General features: G+C 46.2%; 1 protein-coding gene across 8 annotated transcripts in view; it reads right to left on the minus strand.

Annotated features, from left to right (window-relative positions):
- Nucleotides 1-5,033, minus strand: part of MTSS1 (MTSS I-BAR domain containing 1) — a 156,214-nt gene extending 151,181 nt beyond the window's left edge. For 3 of the 8 annotated variants that reach the window (XM_079137529.1, XM_079137524.1, XM_079137525.1), the window contains exon 1: nt 4,414-5,032. In XM_079137529.1, the coding sequence (XP_078993655.1) occupies nt 4,414-4,485 (72 nt within the window). In that variant the 5' untranslated portion in view covers nt 4,486-5,032. Of the gene's footprint in view, nt 1-4,413 lie in introns of all 8 variants that reach the window. The other 5 variants (XM_079137526.1, XM_079137531.1, XM_079137528.1 and 2 more) reach the window with 3 other exon arrangements.
- Between the last annotated feature and the right edge of the window lie 16,722 nt (nt 5,034-21,755).

Below are 21,755 nucleotides of genomic sequence, written 5' to 3' on the forward strand. Positions count from 1 at the left end.
ATCTACATAGAAGAGGCCCTAAATCTCTGAATAAGCACCCAATCTGGGCGGTTCCCTGCTACTGATTTTATGACATCTTTATTTTAGCTTTTTTCTCCCATGGGCCCAAAACGAGGAAGCTGTAAAACCCTGGCCAAACACAACCATTTGCTAAGAGAAAAGCCAACACGGGCCCATCTGTCCTTTACAATGGCTCTGCTTGTCCTGCCTTTGTGTGGCTGTCACCGTTTACACAGAGCGGCCTACCTCCCTCAGAGTACCTGGCCTCCGGCGGAGGCCTTGGCTTGGCTTCCAGTGTCTTCCTAGAGAGAACTTGCTTTTCTGAAGCATCCAAGGGAAGCCCTTTCCTCCAGGCCACTGCCATACTGTAAAGACATTCTGGTCACAGCCCTCAGCAGCAGGCTCTCAGAGGGCAGGGCCTAGCCAACGGACTTCCACACAGTAGGTCCTCAATAAATACCAAGGAAGTGAACCCCTGTCAGGAACCCCAAATTAACTCAAGGAAAAAACCAGTCCTAGAATCACTTCCCAGCACTGGGCCCACTACCCACATGCTGGATCTCATGATAAGGGAGGAAAAAGATCATGACATGCCTTCCAACCACAAAAAGATTTCCTTGGAACGCAAGAAGTCCTTTTGCAGTTCTAATTTTAGGCAGAACTTAGGACAGAAGATACTGGAGGCAAACAGCAGGAGGAACTGAACAAGGCCCCTATTCTGCTCAGCACAGGTGCTGGTAACAGAACACCCCTGTCTGAAGAGGCATGGGCTGCCGAGCACTCAGGTGTGCTCGGATGCTTTTCGCCCAGTCACATTACATAAGCCGGAACACACGCCCCTCAGCTAGGCCGGAGTTCTGCAGGCAGCAGGCCCACTTGAGCAACCAGGACAAGGACCATATTTGATCATAGTGTTCCGCTTTTTTGTTTTGTTTTACCAAGCTAATTATTAAAAGAAGACAGACATCCCCAGAGGGAGATGCCCACGAGTTCGGCCAGCAAAGTCTCCAGGTCCTGCAAACTCCCTAACCATCACCTAATTCTGGTTCAATTACCTAAAAGCAACAACACACATCTGTTGGCAGTATTTAGCCCGTCCTCCCCAGAACCTGGGCTGAAGCCCAGAAGATTCCAGTGACCTCCAGTCACTTCCAGACCCCTGCTCCCCCAGACAAACCAACCAATCATGGGCCTTCCCTCCAGCCACGTAAATATCCTGTCTCCCCTCTCCTCTGGGACAAATCACACCTGACGACTTGATGGGTGATTTATGTGCACGGGAGGAACGGGAGGCAATGAGCGATTCGTGGTTCACCAGCGACCACCACGGCAGCAGGGTGGGAGAAGGGGAAGGACCCAGGTCTCCTGTGGTCAGGGAATCAGTAAGTTATTTAACAGCTGCGGCCTGGTTCTAGATCTCAACCTAAGAAAAGCAAGGATTCCTTTGGCAACCCAGTCCTGAGAAGGACAAACACACACCCTCAGCCAGGGACGGCGTCTGGCGAAGAACCTTTAGAAGGAATGCACAAAGAATCCTCTCCAGCTTTTCCTTGTCTTGAGGTCCTTTGGTTTTAGAAGATAAATGGTATCAGGCCTGGAAATTACTACATTTTTGTGTTTTGTTTTGTTTTTTTTCCTCCAAAGAGGAAACTGACTCCCTTCCTGTGCTGCCATACACTTTGAAGAAAAAAATGCGACTTAGAAAACCATTTTCCCTTCCCTTTCCTCACCCCTGTACAACATTATTTCTAAGGGGAAAAAAAAAAAAAACCTGAAAACTGTATCAAGAACCAATCCAAATGTGTTCCCGACATTTATGATTCTCCCTCAAAACAAAAAGGGGACCAAAGGCGTGATGAACTCATCATGGGAGTTCAAAGAAGAGAAAAAGAGGTCATTAGAAAGTCAGCTGATTCCAGACATTAAAAACTGACTTATCACTGGCAACCCATACATCCGTATTATACACTGCTCATCCTATGTGGCCAAATTTTAATTTTTTTAACTTCCGTTTTAAAATATCACTGCCATGTAATCCATGAAGAAGTCTTTTAGGAAGAAAAGTCTGAGAATATTCGGCAATTGTCTTATGTAGAAATAATCTTGCAAATCAGACACCCTCTTTTTCCTTATCCCTCTCCTCCCTGCAAAGTCTAAAATTCCACATAGTTTAATATTCCATTCCACCTTGCTTTCAAAATCTTTTACTGCCAAGACAAAACAAGTAAACACACAAAACCTTTAAAATAAATGCTTTCCCACAGAAGGCTGAACAAACTTACTAAACTCAAAGGGAAAGAACCCAGGACCCACAAACTCCAGATTCAGCTCTGAAGGAGCATTAAATAAGAGCTCTTTATTTTTGAAAGCTTGAAGGGGGGGGGGGATACACATATAAAAGAGAGAGAGAGAGAGAAACACCACCAGAGCACCATGAATCTCCGGGCAGAACACACTTCCAGGCAGCCAGGGAATGGCAGGTAGAAGGCAGGAGAGCCCACCCTTAGGGCAGGATTACCTTCTGAAGCATTCAAACCCGTCAATGAGAAGAACTGAGCCTAGATCCTGGATTAAAGAACAAAGAGAGAGGAAAACTCCAGGTGTGACCACTCTGGGACTGCAGTGAGCAGGTCATTTAGATCCCTGGGTTCCTTTTTCTACTCAGACTGGAAACATCCATTTATGTCCTCCAAAAAACACAAGCAGTTTTATCAATCCATCTCAAATTTGACCTCTGGAGATCCGAATATATATACCATGTGTGCTTTCAACCAAATCTGTTTGACTATAGGGCCTGTGGAATTTAAGTTAACAATAAATACCAGAGTCCAAGGAAAGGGCACCAATCTTTGTTCAAAAGAGCATTTCAATAATTTAATGTGGATTGGGAGCAAAGGAATGAAAGGGGCTGTCTTTGAAGTGGGACTAATCCATCTAATTCCAAGTGACTGGATTAGAGGCATTCCTGGACAAGCAGGGTCTGGCTGCAGATTAGGCGACGGGAATGTCAATTTCTGACAAAAGGCACAAGATCGGTGGAAGGATTTCAAAACGGACAAGATCAGGAGGAGGCACCTTGGCAAAGTTCACCCTCTGCTAGGTGGCAGTTGGTTCTAAAAGGGGGAGGCAGACGGTGACAGCTGAGCATTCCTTCCCAAAGTCCATCTCCGAGGCAGAAGCCTCTCCAAACCTTACACTTCATCAGACAAAAGCTTTCCAGGCGCCAGGCAGTGGCTGAAGAGGGGCTGTCCACACCCACTCGCCAGCACAGCTTTCCAAACCTGCCCACTCTTTTGGAAGCCGAGCTTTTAATTAAACACCACCTCCCCGGATCTGTCGAGGCAAACTGGGGCTGGGCTAGAGCCAAAGAGAAGCTCCCTAAATACACATGAAAAAAACAGTCCCCACACCGCCCCCAATTCCCACCTCCAGCCAGCAAGTACGCTGGTTATATTTCCTCTGGATGAGTAACACAGGGCCCTGGTCTATCTCTATGCACCAGAAAATCCACATCCAAGGATCAGGTTATCTCCAGTCCCACCCTTTGCAGGAAAAAGCCAGGGTGTTGCTCCCCGCCCCCAACACACACGCGCGCACACGCACGCACACACACAATTTCCACAATCCTTCCAAGAGAAAACCAGGAGTGGGGTGTGGATTTTTCTTTTTCTTTGTTTTTTTTTTTTTTTTTTTTTTTTGGGGGGGGGGGGTAGTAGTTGCTTAGGGTACACCAATCTTGCCTTCAGGCTGGGAACCTCAGCTTAGGGGTTCCTGCAAGGCTTCCCTGGGAACTTCTTCCCAGCGTCCCGGGGGAGGGCAGAGAGAAGGCATGCACGCCCTCACCAGCTTTGGAACAGCCTAATTAATAACTAATTTGCTCTGATCCCCCCACTGCAAGTAGACTTGAAAGCCAAGGAGGGAGGAGGCCTCCTTTTGGTCTCCCAGGCTGGAGATGGGGAGGAGGGGTTCCTTCCTGCCACTAGGCAGAGCCCCCAATCTCTCCCCACCACCGCGCCAGGCGCCCCCGCCTGAACCCAAAGAATCGGTGTCCGCTGGGTACCCAACCTCCACGGGTCTCAGACACTCAGTCAAGGGACAGACAATGGAAAACTTGGAGCCAGGGCCATGAACCCCTAGAGGAACCAGATGGTGCCGCGCCCCCCCACCCCCGGGACAATGAGCAGGGAGATGCAGGGGGTATCAAAGCTCCCCAGGGAAGTCGCCCGCCCAGTGACCCAGTAGAGCTGGGGAGCGGCGCCCCGGGTGAGCAGGTGACACCCGGGCCGGCGCTCCCGCAGGTGGCCGAGTGCCACCGCGCAGGCAAGGGCCAGGCGGCTTGCGGGAGGTGGAGGCGAAGCCCCGCGGCGAGGTCAGTGCGCCGCGGCTGCAGCAGCCGCGCCCCCGGCGTCCTACCTTCATGTCGCTGATGATGGTCTGAAAGAGGCCTCCGAGCGCGCTGCATTCCTTCTCAATCACAGCCTCCATTTTCCCGGCGCCGGCAGGGAGAGGACACACTCGCGTGGCCGCTGGACTGCGCGCGGGGCCGGAGCTCGCTCACCCCGGGAGGAATTTCACCCTCTAAGCGACCCACCAACGACTCGCCGCCTCTTCTGCAGAGCGGACGGAATGCACTAGATCGACTGTTCTCTGCCCAAATTAAAAACAGTATTTTAAAAAGCCAAACCGTTCTGTAGGGGGATTCGCCTACAAGCAGTGTTCGGCTCCTGGTCTCAAAAATGCCCAGAGAAGACTGACAATCAGGCCATCGTAAGTGCCCACGACGGAAACGGCAAAGCCCATCTTGATTCAGAGAAAACCTCCTGCTGACCCGTGGTCAGCGCCATTTAAAAATGCAAGATTTTCAAATTTAATTTAACTGTTTTCTGAAATTAAGAAAAGAAATGGCCCGGCAGCAGAAAGGGTCTGCTCTCGGCGCCGGGATCTGTTGCTCGCAGCCGCGGCCGCCGCCTCCTTTTCACTCCTGCGCGCCTGGCCCCAGCGCTCGCTCTGGCTGGGCTCCCGGGGACGTTCGGAGGGGCGCACGCGCGCTCGCGGCCGTGCGTCCGCCGCGGGGGCGCGGGGAGGGCGCGCGCTCGCGGCCGTGCGTCCGCCGCACGCGGGCGGGGTTGGGAGCGCGCGCCCGGGAGGCGCTTGGTGAGCCAGCCGCAGGGAGGGCGGGCTGGGGGCGGCGCCGGGCGGGGCCTCCGCCTCCCGGACACACCGAGTGCCTTCTCCTCCCATGGCCGCCTGTCGCGGCGCAGAGAGGGAGGGTCAGGACCCCGCCAGGCGAACGCTCAGAGCGCTGGAACGGAGGTTGCACCGCCACTTCCCGGGGACTTGCACGCGGGCAGCCCTAAACCAGCGTCAGGCCCATAGTTAGCGCTCAGTGGGACAGGAAAGCTGCAGCTGCAGCCTTCTGAGAAGAGGCCCATTCTGTGTTGTCAGGAGAGCAACACCAAGTCATGACAGTACATAGCCAAATACATAATTAAGGAAAGTTGGGGACGTATCCTGCAGTGGGATGCCGAGTTCGATCAAGTTGCAGGATGCTGGGTAAATGGATTGATGTGCCATTGCAAAATGAATGGAACCGACATTAGAGCTCTAATCGCATGTCAGTCAGTATCTAGAGATTGCTGAGTATGACTTGGAAAGTTGATGTTTGCAGGCCCAGAGGGCGTAGGGTGTTACTATAACCGCAGAGTCCCCTTGGAAGGTTTAACCTGGAAAGAATACAAAGTGCCCAGGTTGATGTGGGATTTGGTGGTTCGTGTTCATAGAACAACCGAATAACTCGTAGCCAGGACCACTCATTCTGATCAACGTCAACTGGGTGCCCAAAGGCATGGGGGAGAGGAATCTAATGAACAACTTTAAAGGACCTTAAAACAGAGTGCCTAACTGGACTTTGACCCTTGAGCTAATCACTTGAAGCACAAAACATAACAAGTGGAAAAAGGGGTGGAGCAGATGCCCTAAGAAACCAAGTGCAAAATGTGGCAGATTGTGTCAGACTCACTCAGTAACAGGAAAAGGCCCAGCTTTGAACAATGCCTGGCTCAGAGGGACGCCTGGAGCTGCTTCAGCCACAGAAGGTCCTTTTCCTCTGGATCACTTTGCCCAACTCAACTGCCCCCCCCCCCCATCACCTATCTCCCCAAAATCACTAGGAGGGGTGTACTTCTAAAAGTAACTGAGCCTGGGCAATGCTGCTGTTGGACCCTGTTCCCTGGGATAATCGAAAGCACAGGCCTCATGCTCATCCTGCCACCAACAGTGTTTGGCACATGGTTTGGCCTCTGCCATTACCATTATTATGATTTTAATGCTATCAGTATTGTAATGATCGAGATGACTGCTTGTAGAGCTGGATTGCATGGTTCAAATTCCAGTTTACACTACTAACTGAACCCTCTAGGCCACAGTTTCCTCATCCATAATGGGGATGATGATGGTACCCGCCTGACTGGGCTGTTCTAAGCATTAAATGAGCTAATGTATGAAAGAGCTTAAAGTGGCATCTGACATATGGAAGAAAGCACTCAAGAAATATCAACGGATGTAGAGACCAGGCCAAAGCCTATGTCTAGCTGGCCCAGACTACCCATTGCCAGCCTGTAACGTTGGCATGATGTCCCACTGACATGCTGACACCCACACGTGCAATGCAGGGTTTCACATGTACTGTGTCTAACTGAAGGCCTCATCCTTCCATCCTCATTTGACTATCGGGAGGACTCCAACCCTGGTTTTCTGACTTCACTGTCCAAGGTCTCCCTTCTGTTTAGCATCCAGATCCTGGGATTAGGGGCCCCAGCTCAAGTCCAAAGGACACTAAGCTCAGCTTTCCTGCCACACACTCCAAACACCTGCAACTTCAGCAGTGTTTACCGAACTACGTCTCTCTTGTGGCCTCTTTCTTCCTTGTGACTCTCTTGGTCTCAGGTCTGAGAATGAGTCTCTTTGCTCTCATAAGAAAGGAAAACATTCGAAATCCCTGTCTGGGAAAGTTCCCCGAGGCAGGACAGGCCCAGATGTGGGAAAGACAGTTGGTGTTTTTAAAGATTCAAGTGAGGTTGACGAATGGAAGGATCTTGGAGAGGGGGTGATGACAAGATCAGATTTATATCCCACGCATGGTCTGTTCTCCCACGCATGAGCATCCTTCTAACATCCCCCCTGAAAACATCGGGCATTCCCTGGCGCAGTAAGATCCCACCAACATGCAGCTCTTCCGGGGAACATTTGCTTCTTCTTCTTGTTTATTTTTTGACAGTGCTGGGGATTGAACCCAGGCCCTCATTCACTGTTTGTTTTTAAGAACTCGTGGGAGGAGGAATCCAAAGGAATGAATCCCCATCGAGTAATTTCAAGCCCTGTAGGCGTGACTCAGAGTGTGTGCCACCATCTCCTGGCTGTGACCTCTGGCAGGTTACTGGCTCCCTGGAGTCAGCCTGTTTCACTGGCTGTTAGGAGGATTGACAAAGACATCCATGCCTACCACTTAGTAGGGCTACACACATGAGTTCCCCTTCTTTGCAGCAGTAATTCTCAACCCTGGCTGCCTGGAGGGCCCTGCCTGGTCATCAAATTTGGCTGCATATTAGAATCTGTCGTGGGGGTGGGGCAGGTTTTGAAACACCCATGTCTGTGCTCTGCTGCCAGCAGGTCTGATTCAGGTGGCCTGGGCTGTGGTTTGGGCATCAGGGCTTTCCTCCTCCTCCTCTCCTCCTCCTCCTCCTCCTCCTCCTCCTCCTCCTCGTGCTGGTAATGGAACCCAGGATCTTGCACATGCCAATTAAAAAACCTGATCTATGGAATTAAAAGAGGGTACCCATCCCCAGGCCCTACCCCTAAATTCAAATAGAACCTCTGGGAACTGGGCTCCAGAATTTTTTTCACATGCCATACATATTTTATTCCATCCTCATAAAAAGATATACGGCTGAGGGCGGGAGCGGATTTTGTCTTTGTTTCACCAGAATGGGATCTCATTCTGCGCACTTTCTCAGACCTTGCTATGAACAGTCCATTTCTGTGCAAATTCCTCCAGGTTAACCAGTAATATTCTAATTTAGTCACTTTACTTTTGATCCTTATTCTGACATAATTTCAGACTTGTAGAAATGTTGCAAAAATAGTCCAAAGACATCCCATTTACCTTTCATTAGATTCCCCAACTGTTAAGGGGTTGTGCGGTGGTGGTCATTGCTTCACGCCTGGGTAGGTCTTCAAAGCCCCAGATGATTCTAATCTGCAACAGGTTGCTCTTCAAGGCCTCCCAGGCTGCTATGAGACTCGGGCAGCTCTGTGAAATTTCTGAGCTCGGTGAGGGGCCTTTGCATCAGAGGCAGCTGTGTGAGGTGGCGGAGATGGTGGCCTCTGAGTCAGGCCGCTGAGCTTAATTCTGGCTCCAACACTTCCCAGCCTTCTGTGCCTCCAGCTTCCCAACTATAAAACAGGAATAAGAGACTTGCTGTGTGAGCATGGGGTGGAATTACTTAGACTGGTCCCCAGCTCCCAGTGAGCACTCACCAAAGGCTACCTCTTCCTACACTGGCCATTCCCTGGTTCATCTATGAAATAAAGTGGGGTTAAGCTTGCCCTGATGATCTATAAGCAGAATTCTTTATGATCACAGAGTCATTCATTCCCTCAGACCAATTGGGGAGGTGTCAATGTTATGGAAGGGTTTGCCGCTTGGAAACAGGTGCCTTTTGAAAACGAAATTAGCAACAATCAATTAAAAATATCTGTCACGATGACTCACCCTAAGTGATGTTTTGTATGTGTTTTGTGGGTGGCAGGCTGGGAAACGCCCAAGTGTAACCTCAGTGTCCAGAATGTATCACTGGGGCAGGAAACTGACAGAGGAAAGCGACAAGCTAAGCAGTGGCCAGGCTGAAGCAGTGCTCAGAGTTTGCTCCCAGGCCCAGGCCGGGAGCATCAGGCAGCCAACCGGTATGGAGCAGGCCAGGAGAGAGTTCACAGGGGTCAGGGCACCCTGGAGACCTGGAGAGCTAGCTCTCCCCCATGGGCCAGCTGCACCCTGGGTCAAGGCCAGAAGGCAATGTGGGCCCTTCATCACTGGGTGTTCCAGTCCTTCTGTAGAAGCTGAAACTTTGCACCTTGACATGGTGTTTTCCAATTTTTAGATATTTTTAGATTTCACAATTTAAACAAAACTCTTCCTTACCAGGCACAGTGGCACATACTTGTGATCCTAGTTACTCGGGAGGCTGAGGTAGAAGGAGAACAAGTTCAAGGCCACCCTCAGCAACTCAATGAGACCCTGTCTCAAAATAAAATAAAAGGTGCTAGTGGTAGAGCACCTCTGGGTTCAGTCCCCAGTACTCAAAACAAAACCAAAAACACTCTCGCTCTGCAAACCAGTTTATGGCTCCTGGTCATGAAAATATGGTATGGGGCTGGTTCAGAGGGAAAATATAAAAGGGGAAAAGCAGCTATAAGAGTTTGTTTCTCTGGGACTGTTCAAGGAAGAGGGACCCTGTCAAATGGTTCTAGGTCATGGGATGTGTCTGTAGTGAGGTAAGGATGGTTCCATTCACTTCCTTGAGTGTTTCTTGAGCACCTACTCTGCCCAGCCGTCCTTTCCCCAGTTTCCCGAGCTCAGCATCCAGCACCTGTGTTCACAGGCTCCCAAGTTGCCTGCCTACGAAGAATGTACCATCCACCCTACCTTGACATTGGGAATAGGGAGCAGAGATCCCTGAACAAATCACAGAACAAGACTGCCCAGAACCTGATCTCCCTCCTTGAAGAAATGCCCAGAGCTTAGCTCATTCAGTTCCACATGAGCACAATGAGAAGAAGGAGTCATTTGTATGTAAGATGTGGCTTCTGATTAGAGTAATAATCAAAGGGCACGAAATGCATATTATTTTAGAAAATATAATGCATATATTTTAGAAAACCTTACATTTACATATTATATGAATTGAGAAATATATCAAATTATTTTAAATCCATCAGAGGCATCTGAGTTTACCTAAAAATAGAGAATACTAACACTACTCAAAATTCATTATCTGTGATGTCAGTGCAATGAAAAGGGGACTTCTAGTTGTCACCAATTTTATGAACTGCCACTCCTGTGACAGCCATGCAGAAGACAGTAAGTAAAATGTAATCAGAACCCTTCCAAATACATGAAAGAGCCAAAGAGAAAGAAGCGGGGCTCCTTGCAGCCAAGGGGAATCTGAAAACCTCCCGTACATGAAAGTCGATGCTTCAGTTGGCCTGGTCATCGTCCCAGGGAGGAGTCCTTGGTTTCAGTAATCCAGAGGCCTGGGTGTTCACCCTCCAGGGGACCAGAAAAGATGCCCCGGTCCCTGTGAGGGCAACTGAGAGCCACCTGCAGAGTCAGGACCCACAGTCACAGCTTTAAGGTCAGGCGGACCCCAGACAGGTAGCTAGCTAACAGACACCTGATCACCTTGGTCAAGGTGGGGCAAAAGACATTACCCAATGAGAATCTGTAATAAGAGGCCTTCACCGCAGCTGTGTTTGGGTGGTTAAATTTTCCTTACTTTGATTGGAGCCAAAGTACCCAAGATGAGAATTAGTGTGAAAAATGTTACTGGGTAAAATAAACCAGATAAACCAGAAAGCACAAATGAGCAATGGCTCTGAGGGGTTCACCCTCAACAAGTCCTCCTAGGTTCCCACAGACAAAGGCCCCAATGATGAGTTCACAATTCAAAATTATAAATCACACAAGGAAAGAGTGCGGCCGTGTGCTCAGGAGTCAACCCACGGGACCTGGAGATAATGGAGGGGTCTGAAGGAGATACTAAGTAGATTCAAAATGATTCAAACATCAAAGAAAGAGACAAAAATCAAGACACCATGAAAAGAGGACACATATTGTTAAAAAAAAAAAAAAAAAAAAAAGAGGGAATCAAAGTCTAGAAATAAACACAAACACAGAAATTACAATGTGTACTGGAACTTGCAGGGACAAGTTAGAGAACTGAATAGACAGAGCTGAAAAGAGCATTTTTGATCAGAAAGATTAGAAGAAAAACACATACACAAAAAATAAAGGAATAGAAAATAGGGGGAAAGAGGTTGGGGGATAAGAAGGACATAACAAGAACAGAGGTAGTTCTAGAGTCTGTGGGGAAAAGGGAGCAAAAGACACTGCCTGAGAATTTTCTAGAACTGATGAAATACATAACTCCATCTGTCTTAGGGAGCACAGCAAATTTTGATCCAATTGAATATGCTTTCTCATACTGACTTCTCATGCTGAACATGACGAATTGTAGGGTACCCTCGTTTCCTTCAAAGTCGGGGGAAAGAAGTGTCAACAATTATAAAAGAAAACAAAATTGTATTTACTGTCATGTCCCTGTGGCTGCAGCTTGAGAGTCCTGGTCTGGGCTCAAGGGGGAGGACAAAAGACACTCAGGGAAAATTTATCATTAGAATTTGGGGCAACTCACATCTGCAGAAACTGAAGGAGAGGAGGACAACGGATCTTCAGGAGAGAGTGTAGCAGTGTCACTGTGCTGACCACACCTTTCCTTTCAAAGTTATCTTGGGGGCTGTTTATTTGAAGTTTTGTGTCAGTAGGGTACTGGCAGGAAACAGATGGCCAGCTCAAACTGGGCGATGGAGGAAGTTAAGAAAGGGACCGTTTGCAAAGACCCGGGCAGGGTTTAGGGAGACCCAGAGACTGCAGGTGCGGTGGGCAGCCATCACCACCTCTGGGCCTGAAGAGCAAGCAGGAGGGGAGCCTGGATCCCAGAGTGGCTGCAGGAAGAGGGCCCCCAGCCCTCCACCTGGCTATGCAGCCAACCTGCCCCACCAGAGGTCAGCCCAGGAGGATTTGTTTTACACACACCATTCTTTTTTTGTTTTGTTTTGTTCTAATGAGTTGTACATGACAGCAGAATGCATTTTGACACATTGTGCACAAATGGAGCACAACTTCCATTCCTCTGGCTGCACACAGTGCTGAGTCACACCAGCAGCGTAATCATACATGTGTACAGGGTAATACTGTCTGTCTCAATCTGCTGCCCTTCCCATCCCCACGGCCCCACCCCTCCCCTCACTCCGCTCTGCACAATCCAATGTTCCTTCATTCTTCCCTCCCTCCCTCCCCATTATGGATCAGCATCTGCTTATTGGAGAAAACATTCGGCCTTTGGTTTTGGGGGGATTGGCTTATTTCACTTAGCATGATATTCTCCAGCTCCATTCATTTACCTGCAAATTCATAATTTTATTCTTCCTTATGGCTGAGTAATATTCCATTGTGTATAGTACCACATTTTGTTTATCCATTCCTCTGTTGAAGGACATCTAGGTTGGTTCCATAGTTTAGCTATTGTGAATTGAGCTGCTATCAACATTGATGTGGCTGTACCAGTGTAGTATGTTGATGTTAAGTCCCTTAGTTATAAACCCGAGGAGTGGGATAACTGGGTCAAATGGTGGGCCCATTCCAAGTTTTCTGAGGAATCTCCATAATGCTTTCCAGAGTGGCTGCACCAATTTGCAGTCCCACCAGCAATGTATGAATGTGCCTTTTCCCCGACATCCTCACCAACATTTATTATTGCTTGTATTCTTCATAATTGCCATTCTGACTGGGGTGAAATGAAGTCTTAGTTTTGATTTGCATTTCTCTAACTGCTAGAGATGTTGAACATTTTTTCATATATTTGTTGACTGATTGTATTTCTTCTTCCGTGAAGTGTTGTTCAGTTCCTTAGTCCATTTATTGAATGGGTTATTTGTTTTTTGGTGTTAAGTTTTTTGAGTTCTTTATATATGCCGGAGATTAGTGCTGTATCTGAAGTGCGTGTGGTAAAGATCTTATCCGACTCTGCAGGCTCTCTCATCATGTTATTGATTGTTTCCTTTGCTGAGAAGTTTTTTAGTTTGAATCCGTTTCATTTATTGATTCTTGATTTTACTTCTTGTGCTTTAGGAGTCTTGTTAAGGAAGTCAGGTCCTAAATCGACATGATGAAGAATTGGGCCTACTTTTTCTTCTATTAGGCACAGGGTCTCTGTTCTAATTCCTAAGTCTTTGATTCACTTTGAGTTGATTTTTGTGCAGGCTGAGAGATAGAGGTTTAATTTCATTTTGCTACATATGGATTTCCAGTTTGCCCAGCACCATTTGTTGAAGAGTCTCTCTTTTCTCTAATGTATATTTCTGGCACCTTTGTCTAGTATGATATAACTGTATTTATGTGGATTTATCTCTCTGTCTTCTATTCTGTTCCATTGATCTACCTGTCTATTTTGGTACCGATACCATGCTGTTTTTGTTACTATTGCTCTGTAGTATAGTTTAAGGTCTGGTATGAATCCACTACAAGAGAAATTAGGAAAACTACCCCATTTGCAATAGCCTCAAAAAAAAAAAAAAATACTTGGGAGTCAATCTAACAAAAAAGGTGAAAGACCTCTACTGTTGCCGCCTGCAGCAACGAGACCGCGGGAAAGAATTGGAGGTGGACTGGGAATGAACAACTTCTTTATTTTTCTTTAGTGATGCTTCCTTGCTTGCTTCCTTGCTTGCCTCTCTTTGCCTTGTAGACGCCCCTGCGTCTACAAGAGGCGCCGAGGGCCAGCAGGTGGGCGCGTCTTCCCGCCCTCGCATGCGAGGCCTCCTCCCCAAACAGCTGCAAGCATGTCTCTACACTCTACAATGAAAACTATAGAACACTAAAGAAAGAAATTGAAGACCTTAGAAGATGGGAAGATCTCCATGCTCTTGGATAGGCAGAATTAATATTGTCAAAATGGCTATATTACCAAAAATGTTATTCAGATGCAATGCAAGTTCTATTAAAATCCCAATGACATTCTTCATAGAAATAGAAAAGGCAATCATGAAATTCATTTGGAAAAATAAGAGACTCAGAATAGCCAAGGCCATCCTTAGCAGGAAGAGTGAAGCAGGAGGCATCACACTACCAACCCCCCCACCATTCTTTCTCAAAGGGGTCCCAGTGTGGACAGTAAGTGGTTTGATCACCCAGGCGAGGGCACCATCTGGCACAGTCCATGTGGAGCAGCCTCATGAGAAACAAAGCAAAACAGAGAAGGATGGAGAGAAGGGTGGGGCAGCCTGGAAGACATTCAGCCTGAGTAGTTCCTGTTCATTGGTAAGTAGTTTTCCTTTCCTTTTATTTTTTAAGTTACATTGAACTATAATTCACATGGTACAAAATGAACCTTTTGAAATACACAATTCAGTGATTTTTCACTGTGTTCACAAAACTGTGTGACCATCACCACAATTATCTTTAGAATATTTTCACCACCAGTCCTGTAAACCCCCTTGCTAGTAGCAGTCACTTCCCACCTCCATGTCCCTATCCCTAGACCTAGGCAGCCACTGATGTACCTTCTGTCTCTGTAGATTGGCCTCTGCTCGACATTTCATATCAATGAGTCATACGCTGTGATCTGTGTCTGGCTTCTGCCACTTCCCATGATGTTCTCAAAGTCCATCCATTCTATCACGGACCAGCACTTCATACTCTTTATGGCTAAATAATAGTCCACTGAATGGATATACCACATTTTGTTCATCCAGTCATCATTTGATGGCTATTTGAATTGTTTCTACCTTTTGGTTACCACTTTTTGAAAATAGGTGATGAGATCATTCACATATGAGTTTTTGTGTGTAGGTATGTTTTCAATCCTTTTGGATATATATTATCTATAGTGGAATTGCTGGATCACATGAAAAATCTGTGGGTAACCTTTTAAGGAACTGCCAGACTATTTTCCAGTGAATGGTTTTTTATTCTGCATAGGTTTTTTACAACATGAAATAACTCTAATGGAGTCATGGTCAATCTATGCGTAAGAGTTGACATCATCCGCCAACATGAGAAGATTTGTCTGCTCTGTTGTCTCCAGCTAGTCATTGGTGGTATGGTAAATCTCTCCATTGCCAACCTTTGTACCCATAGTAAATTGTTTATTGATTTTTCCAATGACATGATTTAAAAGATTTTAAAATTTCTTTTAGAACACGCCATTATTTAGATGTCTCTAGCATAAGACTCCCAGATAAACAGAATTCTGCTGTACTTGATTAAAATTCTGACTGCACATCAGTCTCTTATAAGTTTATCTGGCAGAAGCCTGTCACTGAGGGTCAACTTAATTCTGGATTCCCTGGGAAGGCCATGATTCTGAACCTTGGGCTGCAAGCTTCACACTGCATTCTGGGATTTTTTGTTTGTTTTGTTTTTTCACAGCAGAGTACATTAACTAGCACTGGAATTAGGCATTAGGCAGAATATTGAGCCCCAGCAGTTGGTATTTATGTAGTCTGCTCACTTTACACATTTAAGTCATCAGAGTGGTTCCCATACCCTCCCCACCACCGCGCCCCAGCAAAACAACCAGAATGACTACAATTTCAATGGGCTTTACCTGGGCAGATAGCAGGCCTCCTTCTCTGGGTCTTAAACTTTTCTTTGAAATAAAAAACAGAAACAGAGGTATGGGGGACCTATCTTTGCTGGGAGCAGTGTGCTAAGGTGGAATGTGTGTGAACTTAGGAGTTTTATGGACCTGAGTTCAAATTCTGGGCTTTCCACATTTCAATTATTTGTGAACAAATGACTTCACCTGCCCAGGACATCACTGGAAAGATGGAAACACTGCTCAGTTATAACTCTGGATGTTTAGAGAGCGCACAGTTACAGAGCCCAACCTGCACAGGCACTTGGGAAAGGGGTGTTCCGCCTGCTGGGGCACTGGGGTGAATTTCAGGCTCTGAGCCAAGAGATATTTAATTAATTGTTTCAAAGCAGTTCTTCCTTGTTTACTTTTAATAATGGGTTTGTTTGCTTTTAATATTATGAACTGGTCCCAACCCTCCTGTTTTCTGGAGGTTGTGAGCAAATGGACATTTGGGAGCTTGAGCTCAGTGGCAATCTTTTCAGTCACAAGTGGCCAGCAGCCACCAACAAGTGCCAACAGGTGGTGTGCAGGGAACCCTTTCATCTGCAGGGGTAATGATGCCCACCTGAGATCCTATCCAGCTGCTTCAAAGGCGGTGGCAACCGTCACCCAACTAAGGAGCACCAGCCGGCTCCCTGTCCCCAAGGCAGGAATGACCCTGCTTAATCACCTCCCGGCTGATGTACATCAGGAGGGGGAGGAGACTCGAGCTGCCCCCAGGCAGGTGAGTCAGAGCCTCTCCAGCCTCCTTTCCTCATGTGTAAAATGACAGGGTTGTCCCCTTCCAGGTGAGGTCAGATGGGTCTCCCTGTGACTCTGACTGAGCTCCAGGCCTGGCTGTAGGTTCTCTGCATTCTTTGCTCCCAATGTTTAGATGTGAAGTCTGTCTTGGTGTCTTGGTGTCTATATTGCCTTAGGGAAGGAATGCGTGCCCTTGTTCTGGGTGGTGACTCCAGGGGACAGCCACGGTGAAAGAAGGTCCCCTGTCAGAGCGTGCTTAATGCTGCGTCTGGCCCACCCTGATGTGCAAATATGCAAACACACACGAAGGCCAGACCTCTAACCCAGCCACACCAGACAGAGCTGGCCGCCTGACCCACTGGTCTTCCCAACTGCGCTTCCCACTGGGGCTTCCTCCTTCCCAGCTTGTTTATATTTGTTTTACCCTAAATCTTTATTAACCTAACCCTGTTGAAGGAGGGTAGCCTCCTGTCTCACACCTCCTATAGACAGACATGTGTTTTCTAGAACAAATTCAAGCCCAATTTCAAAATGAACACAGGTGTTCACAAAGCTGTTCCCCATAATCTAAACTTTTCTGAAAGGGAGACCAATACTCAAAATGGTAAACCCGATCCCGTATTGGTTGAAACTATTTATTTGAAATATTTTCTTGATCCTGAGTTGAAATCTTCACTTTTAAATTTGAAGTGGGACCTGTCCTTCCGGCACAGCTCTTTGTAGACACCTACTCTCGGGGGCAATGTCAGGAGTCACATGAGTGGGGCATAGAACCCCAATATCCTCAGGCTCTGCGTTCAGAGATTTCAACCATGGGTTAAAAATACTTGAAAAACAATTGCATCTGTCCTGCACACGTACAGACGTTTTTCTTGTCACTGTTCCCTGATCAACACAGTACAGAAACTATTTACATAGCGGGTACGTTTGGTTGGGGATCCTAAGTAGTCTAGAGGTAATTCAAAGCATCCAAGACTGTGTGAAGGTCAGATGCATGTATAATGCCACTTTATATGTCAGACGGATCTCTTTAACTGCTATCATTATAGAAACTATTCTGATAATAATTTGAACGCTGGATTATAAAAATTCAAATTTAGGAAAAGCAGTTGTACCAGGGGACTCATTCATGAAAATGGAAAGATCTTTTATCAAGTAATTCCCCCCCAGGGTCTTTTAAATAGCAATCTCCCCCGTTTTGATTCAATTTGCGGGAGGCCCATTTAGGTGCATTGCTGGACCACCTCTGTGATAGGAACGTAACCGTGCACTGGGTAACCATTCGGCTCTCTGTCTCCCAACTGCCACTAATTCATTTTGCCATTAACCAAGCCTTTCCCTGGAGGACACCTGATCTGCTTGCGGGAGGAGCAGGGGCTCAGGGCAGCTCCTCCAGATGCGAAGGCTTTCCACAAGCCCACGCTCCAAAGGGACACTGTCGTTATGACAGAAATGATTAATTGAATAACACTTGAAAATTGCGTGCTGTTTTAAAGACCTAATAGCTGATGGAGGAGGCTTCCCTCCTGCTTGGGAACAATGCCATGGGCCGGGAGGTGGGGTGGGGTTGTTAAAAAGCATCCCCTTAATGGATTCCTTAAAATGCTGGTCCCGGGCAATAACATTTCTATAATCCTGGTGATATTCTCAATTGCATAATGGCACAATTTCTGAAGCGTTTCCCCCGATACTGTGGTATATCTCAGGGGGTTGAGGGGTTGACTGGAGAGGGCCACCCTGGACTCATGTGACAGAAGGACACCCGTTTTGGAGCGCTGCCTTCCTGAAGGCATGTGGCCAGACCCTAGGACTTCTGATTTTGACCTCCACCTCCTTTCTTTTTTTTGGTGCAGGGGATGGAACCAGGGACTCATGCATGCTAGGCAAGCACTCCATCACTGAACTCTGTCCCCGGCCCCTCAAATCTCCACTAACCCCTCTTAACATCTTCCCAGCACATCACGGCTAAAATGACCAGGTGGGATTCCTTTCATCCAGGAGAGGAGTGCACACCCAAGAAGAACTGTTCCCCACGTGGCAAAATGCCTGGCCCTGAGGGCTCAGGAGTAAGCAAGATTGCTATCCCCCAAGAGCAGCTAGGTCCTGGGGTGCATGCCAGCATTACTTTCTCATATTTTAAACCAACAGATTCCCTTGTGTGGCCTGTGAAGAGAGGTTCCTCCATGGAACCCACTATAAGACGTCCTTACATCCTTATGACCCACCGAACCATGGGCTACGGTTTGGGCATCCCTACCAAAACTCACACTGAAAAAATATTTTAGATGAGTATAAAATGTTGTAAGTGAAATTTTTATTGAGCAGAAGTTTTGGCATGTTTTATTTACTTATTTATTTGTATTGGTGCATTGGAGTTGCACATAATGATGGGAATTATTACACATTCATACATGTACAATATTTTATAATAATATGTATGTTGTTATATTCATACATAATGTAACAATATAATTTGGCCAATGTCACTCCCCGGCCCTTCTTCCCTCCCTCACACCTCATCCCTGGTCCCTTCCCTCTGCTCATCTCCTTTCAGGAGATCCCCCCCACCTTCCTTTTCCTTTTCCCCCTCTAGTGTCCACATATGACAGAAAACATATGACCCTTAACAACTGAGTTGACTTATTTCACGTAACATAGTGGTCTCTAGTTCCATCCATTTTCCTGCAAATATCATAATTTCATTTTTCTTTATGGCTGAATAAAACACCACTGTGTGTGTGTGTATGTGTGAATCACATTTTCTTCATCCACTCATCTGTGGATGGACACTAGGCTGGTTCCATAGTTTGGCTGTTGTGAATTGTGCTGCTACAAACACAGGCATGCATGTATCCCTGTAGTGAGGGGACTTTAATTCTTCAGGATAGATACTGAGGAGTGGGATAGCTGAGTCACATGGTGGTTCAATGCCTAGTCTTTTGAGGAAACTTCATGCTGATTTGCATACAGGCTGTAGTAATTTACAGTCCCACCAACAGTGTAAAAGTGTTCCTTTTTCTCCACACCCTCTCCAGCATTTACTATTTACTATTTGAATTCTTGATGACTGCCACCATGACTGGTGTGAGGTGAAAGCTCAGTGTAGTTTTTTTTTTTTTTTTTTTTTTGGTGCTGGGGATCAAACCCAGGGCCTTGTGCTTGCAAGGTAAGCACTCTACCAACTGAGCTATCTCCCCAGCCCTCAGTGTAGTTTTGACTTGCATTTCCCTAATTGCGAATGAGGTTGAACATTTTTTCATATATTTCTTGGCCTTTTGTATTTTTTTCTTTTGAGAAGTATCTGTTCAATTCACTTGTCCATTTATTAACTGGGGCTATTTAGGATCTTTTTTTGGTGTAAATTTTTTGAGTTCTTTATTCTGGACATTAATCCTGTCACAGGAGCAAAGATTATCTCCCATTCTGTGGGTTCTCATCTCACATTCCTAATCGTTTCCTTTGCTGTGCAGACACTTTTTATTTGATGTCATCCCATTTATTAACTCTTGGCATTATTTCCTGAGCTTTAACGGTCCTACTGAGAAAGTCATTGCCTGTGCCTGTATGCTGGAGTGTTGACCCTAGTTTTCTTCTAAGAGTTGCACAGCTTCTGGTTCGATTCCTAGGTCTTTGATCCATTTTGAGTTGGTTTTTTTGTGCAGGGTGAGAGAGAAGAGTCTAGTTTTATTCTTCTACCTACGGATAACCAATTTTACCAGCACCATTTTTTAAAAAGGCAGTCTTTTCCCCAATGTATATTTTTGGCACCTTTATCAAGGATCAAATGACAGCATCTGTGTGGGTTTGTCTCTGTAGTTTCTATTCGGTACCATTGGTCTATGTGTCTGTTTTCAGTACCATGCAGTTTTTGTTACTGTAGCTCCATAGTAGAATTTGAAGTCAGGTACTGTGAAGCCTCCAGTGTTGCTTTTTTGGTTTAGAATCACTTTGGTTATTCTGTGTCTTATTCTTCCAAATAAATTTTGGGACTGTTTTTCTCTAGTTCTGTGAAGAATGTCATTTGTATTTGGATGGGGATTGCATTGAATACGCATATTGCTTTCAGTGGTATGGTCACTTAATATTAATTATGCCTCTCAACCAATATGGGAAGCCTTTCCTGTAAGAAATCTCATGAAAACCATGCCAGACTTGGGAATTGACATAATTAAGCAAACAGAGTGTCTCCCTGCAGGATAAGAGAGAAAATGAGAGGAAAAGAGAAAGGGTGTGTGCAAGAAAGTGTGGAAAGTGAGGAGGAGAAAGAAAGTGAGTCAGGGGGAGAGAAAGCATGAGAAAAGATGGCAGGGTAGCTACCCTTAAGCAGTTGAATTCCGCTGGGCTAACCGGGGACCAATAACGGAGAAGGATACTTGCAAGCTGACTGATGAACCAATAGCTAGCTAGGATGTTCACAGACTGACAAGTAGTTGGGAGGCGGGGAAAATGGCTGCACCGGAAAGGGCGGGGAGAGCAGCTTTCAGACTGACAAGCTAGGTTGTGATGCAAAGGGCGGGGAAGCAGCTTTGTATTACATTTCCCTTTTCTAAGGTCTTCTTCAGTTTCTTTCTTCAATGTTCTATAATTTACATTGTAAAGGTCCTTCAGCTCCTAGGTGGGATTTGTTTCTAGGTATTTTTTTAAGGCTATGGTGAAGAGAATTTATTTCCTGATTTCTTTCTCAGCAGATTCATAGTAGGTATGTAGGGAAGCTAATGATTTTTGTATGTTGATTTTATAAACTGCTATTTTGTCACATTTGTTTATCAGCTCCAGTAGTCTTTGGGCGGAGTTATTTTATCTTTTTATCTTCTAAATGTAGAACCATCTATCCTGCAGTGATAATTTGACTTCTTCCTTTTCTAGTTTTATCCTTTTTATTTCCTTCTCTTGCCTAATTATTCTGCCTAGAATTTCTAGCATTATATTAAACAGGAGTGGTGAGAGTGGACATCCTTGTCCCAGATTTTAAAGGAAATGCTTTCAGTTTTCCCCATTTACTATGAGGTTGGCTTCAGGTTTTTCATATACAGCATTTGGATGTCGAGGTAGGTTCCTCCTATTCCTAATCCCTTCTGTGTTTTGTCATGAATAGGTGCTATATTTTGTCAAAGGCCTTCTCTGTAGCTATTGAGATGATGAAGTGATTTTTGCCTTTAATTCTATTCATGTGATGAATTACACTGATTGATTTGAGTATATTAAACCAAACTTGCCTCTCTGGAATAAAGCTAACAACCTCCTTAATATGTTGTTGAACATGATTTGCTAACAATTAACTATTTTTACACCTAAGTTCATCAGGGATATTGGTCTGTAATTCCTTTCCTTGATGTGTCCTTGTCTGGTTTTGGTGAGACTGTGACACTGGCTTCCTAGAGGTATTAAGAGGGTGGAAAGGTGCCCAGCATTTGGAGGTGGCATCTTGGGAGGGAAGGAAGGAAATGAGGCCATGAGGGTGGGCACAATCCCCTGGAACCATGGGAAGAGGTCTGAGCTAGGATGATGTCTCACCACGTGCCACCCTGCGCCATCTTGGCG

This window comes from Sciurus vulgaris (assembly GCF_902686455.1).
Source record: "Sciurus vulgaris genome assembly, chromosome: 1".
Lineage (NCBI taxonomy): Eukaryota > Metazoa > Chordata > Mammalia > Rodentia > Sciuridae > Sciurus > Sciurus vulgaris.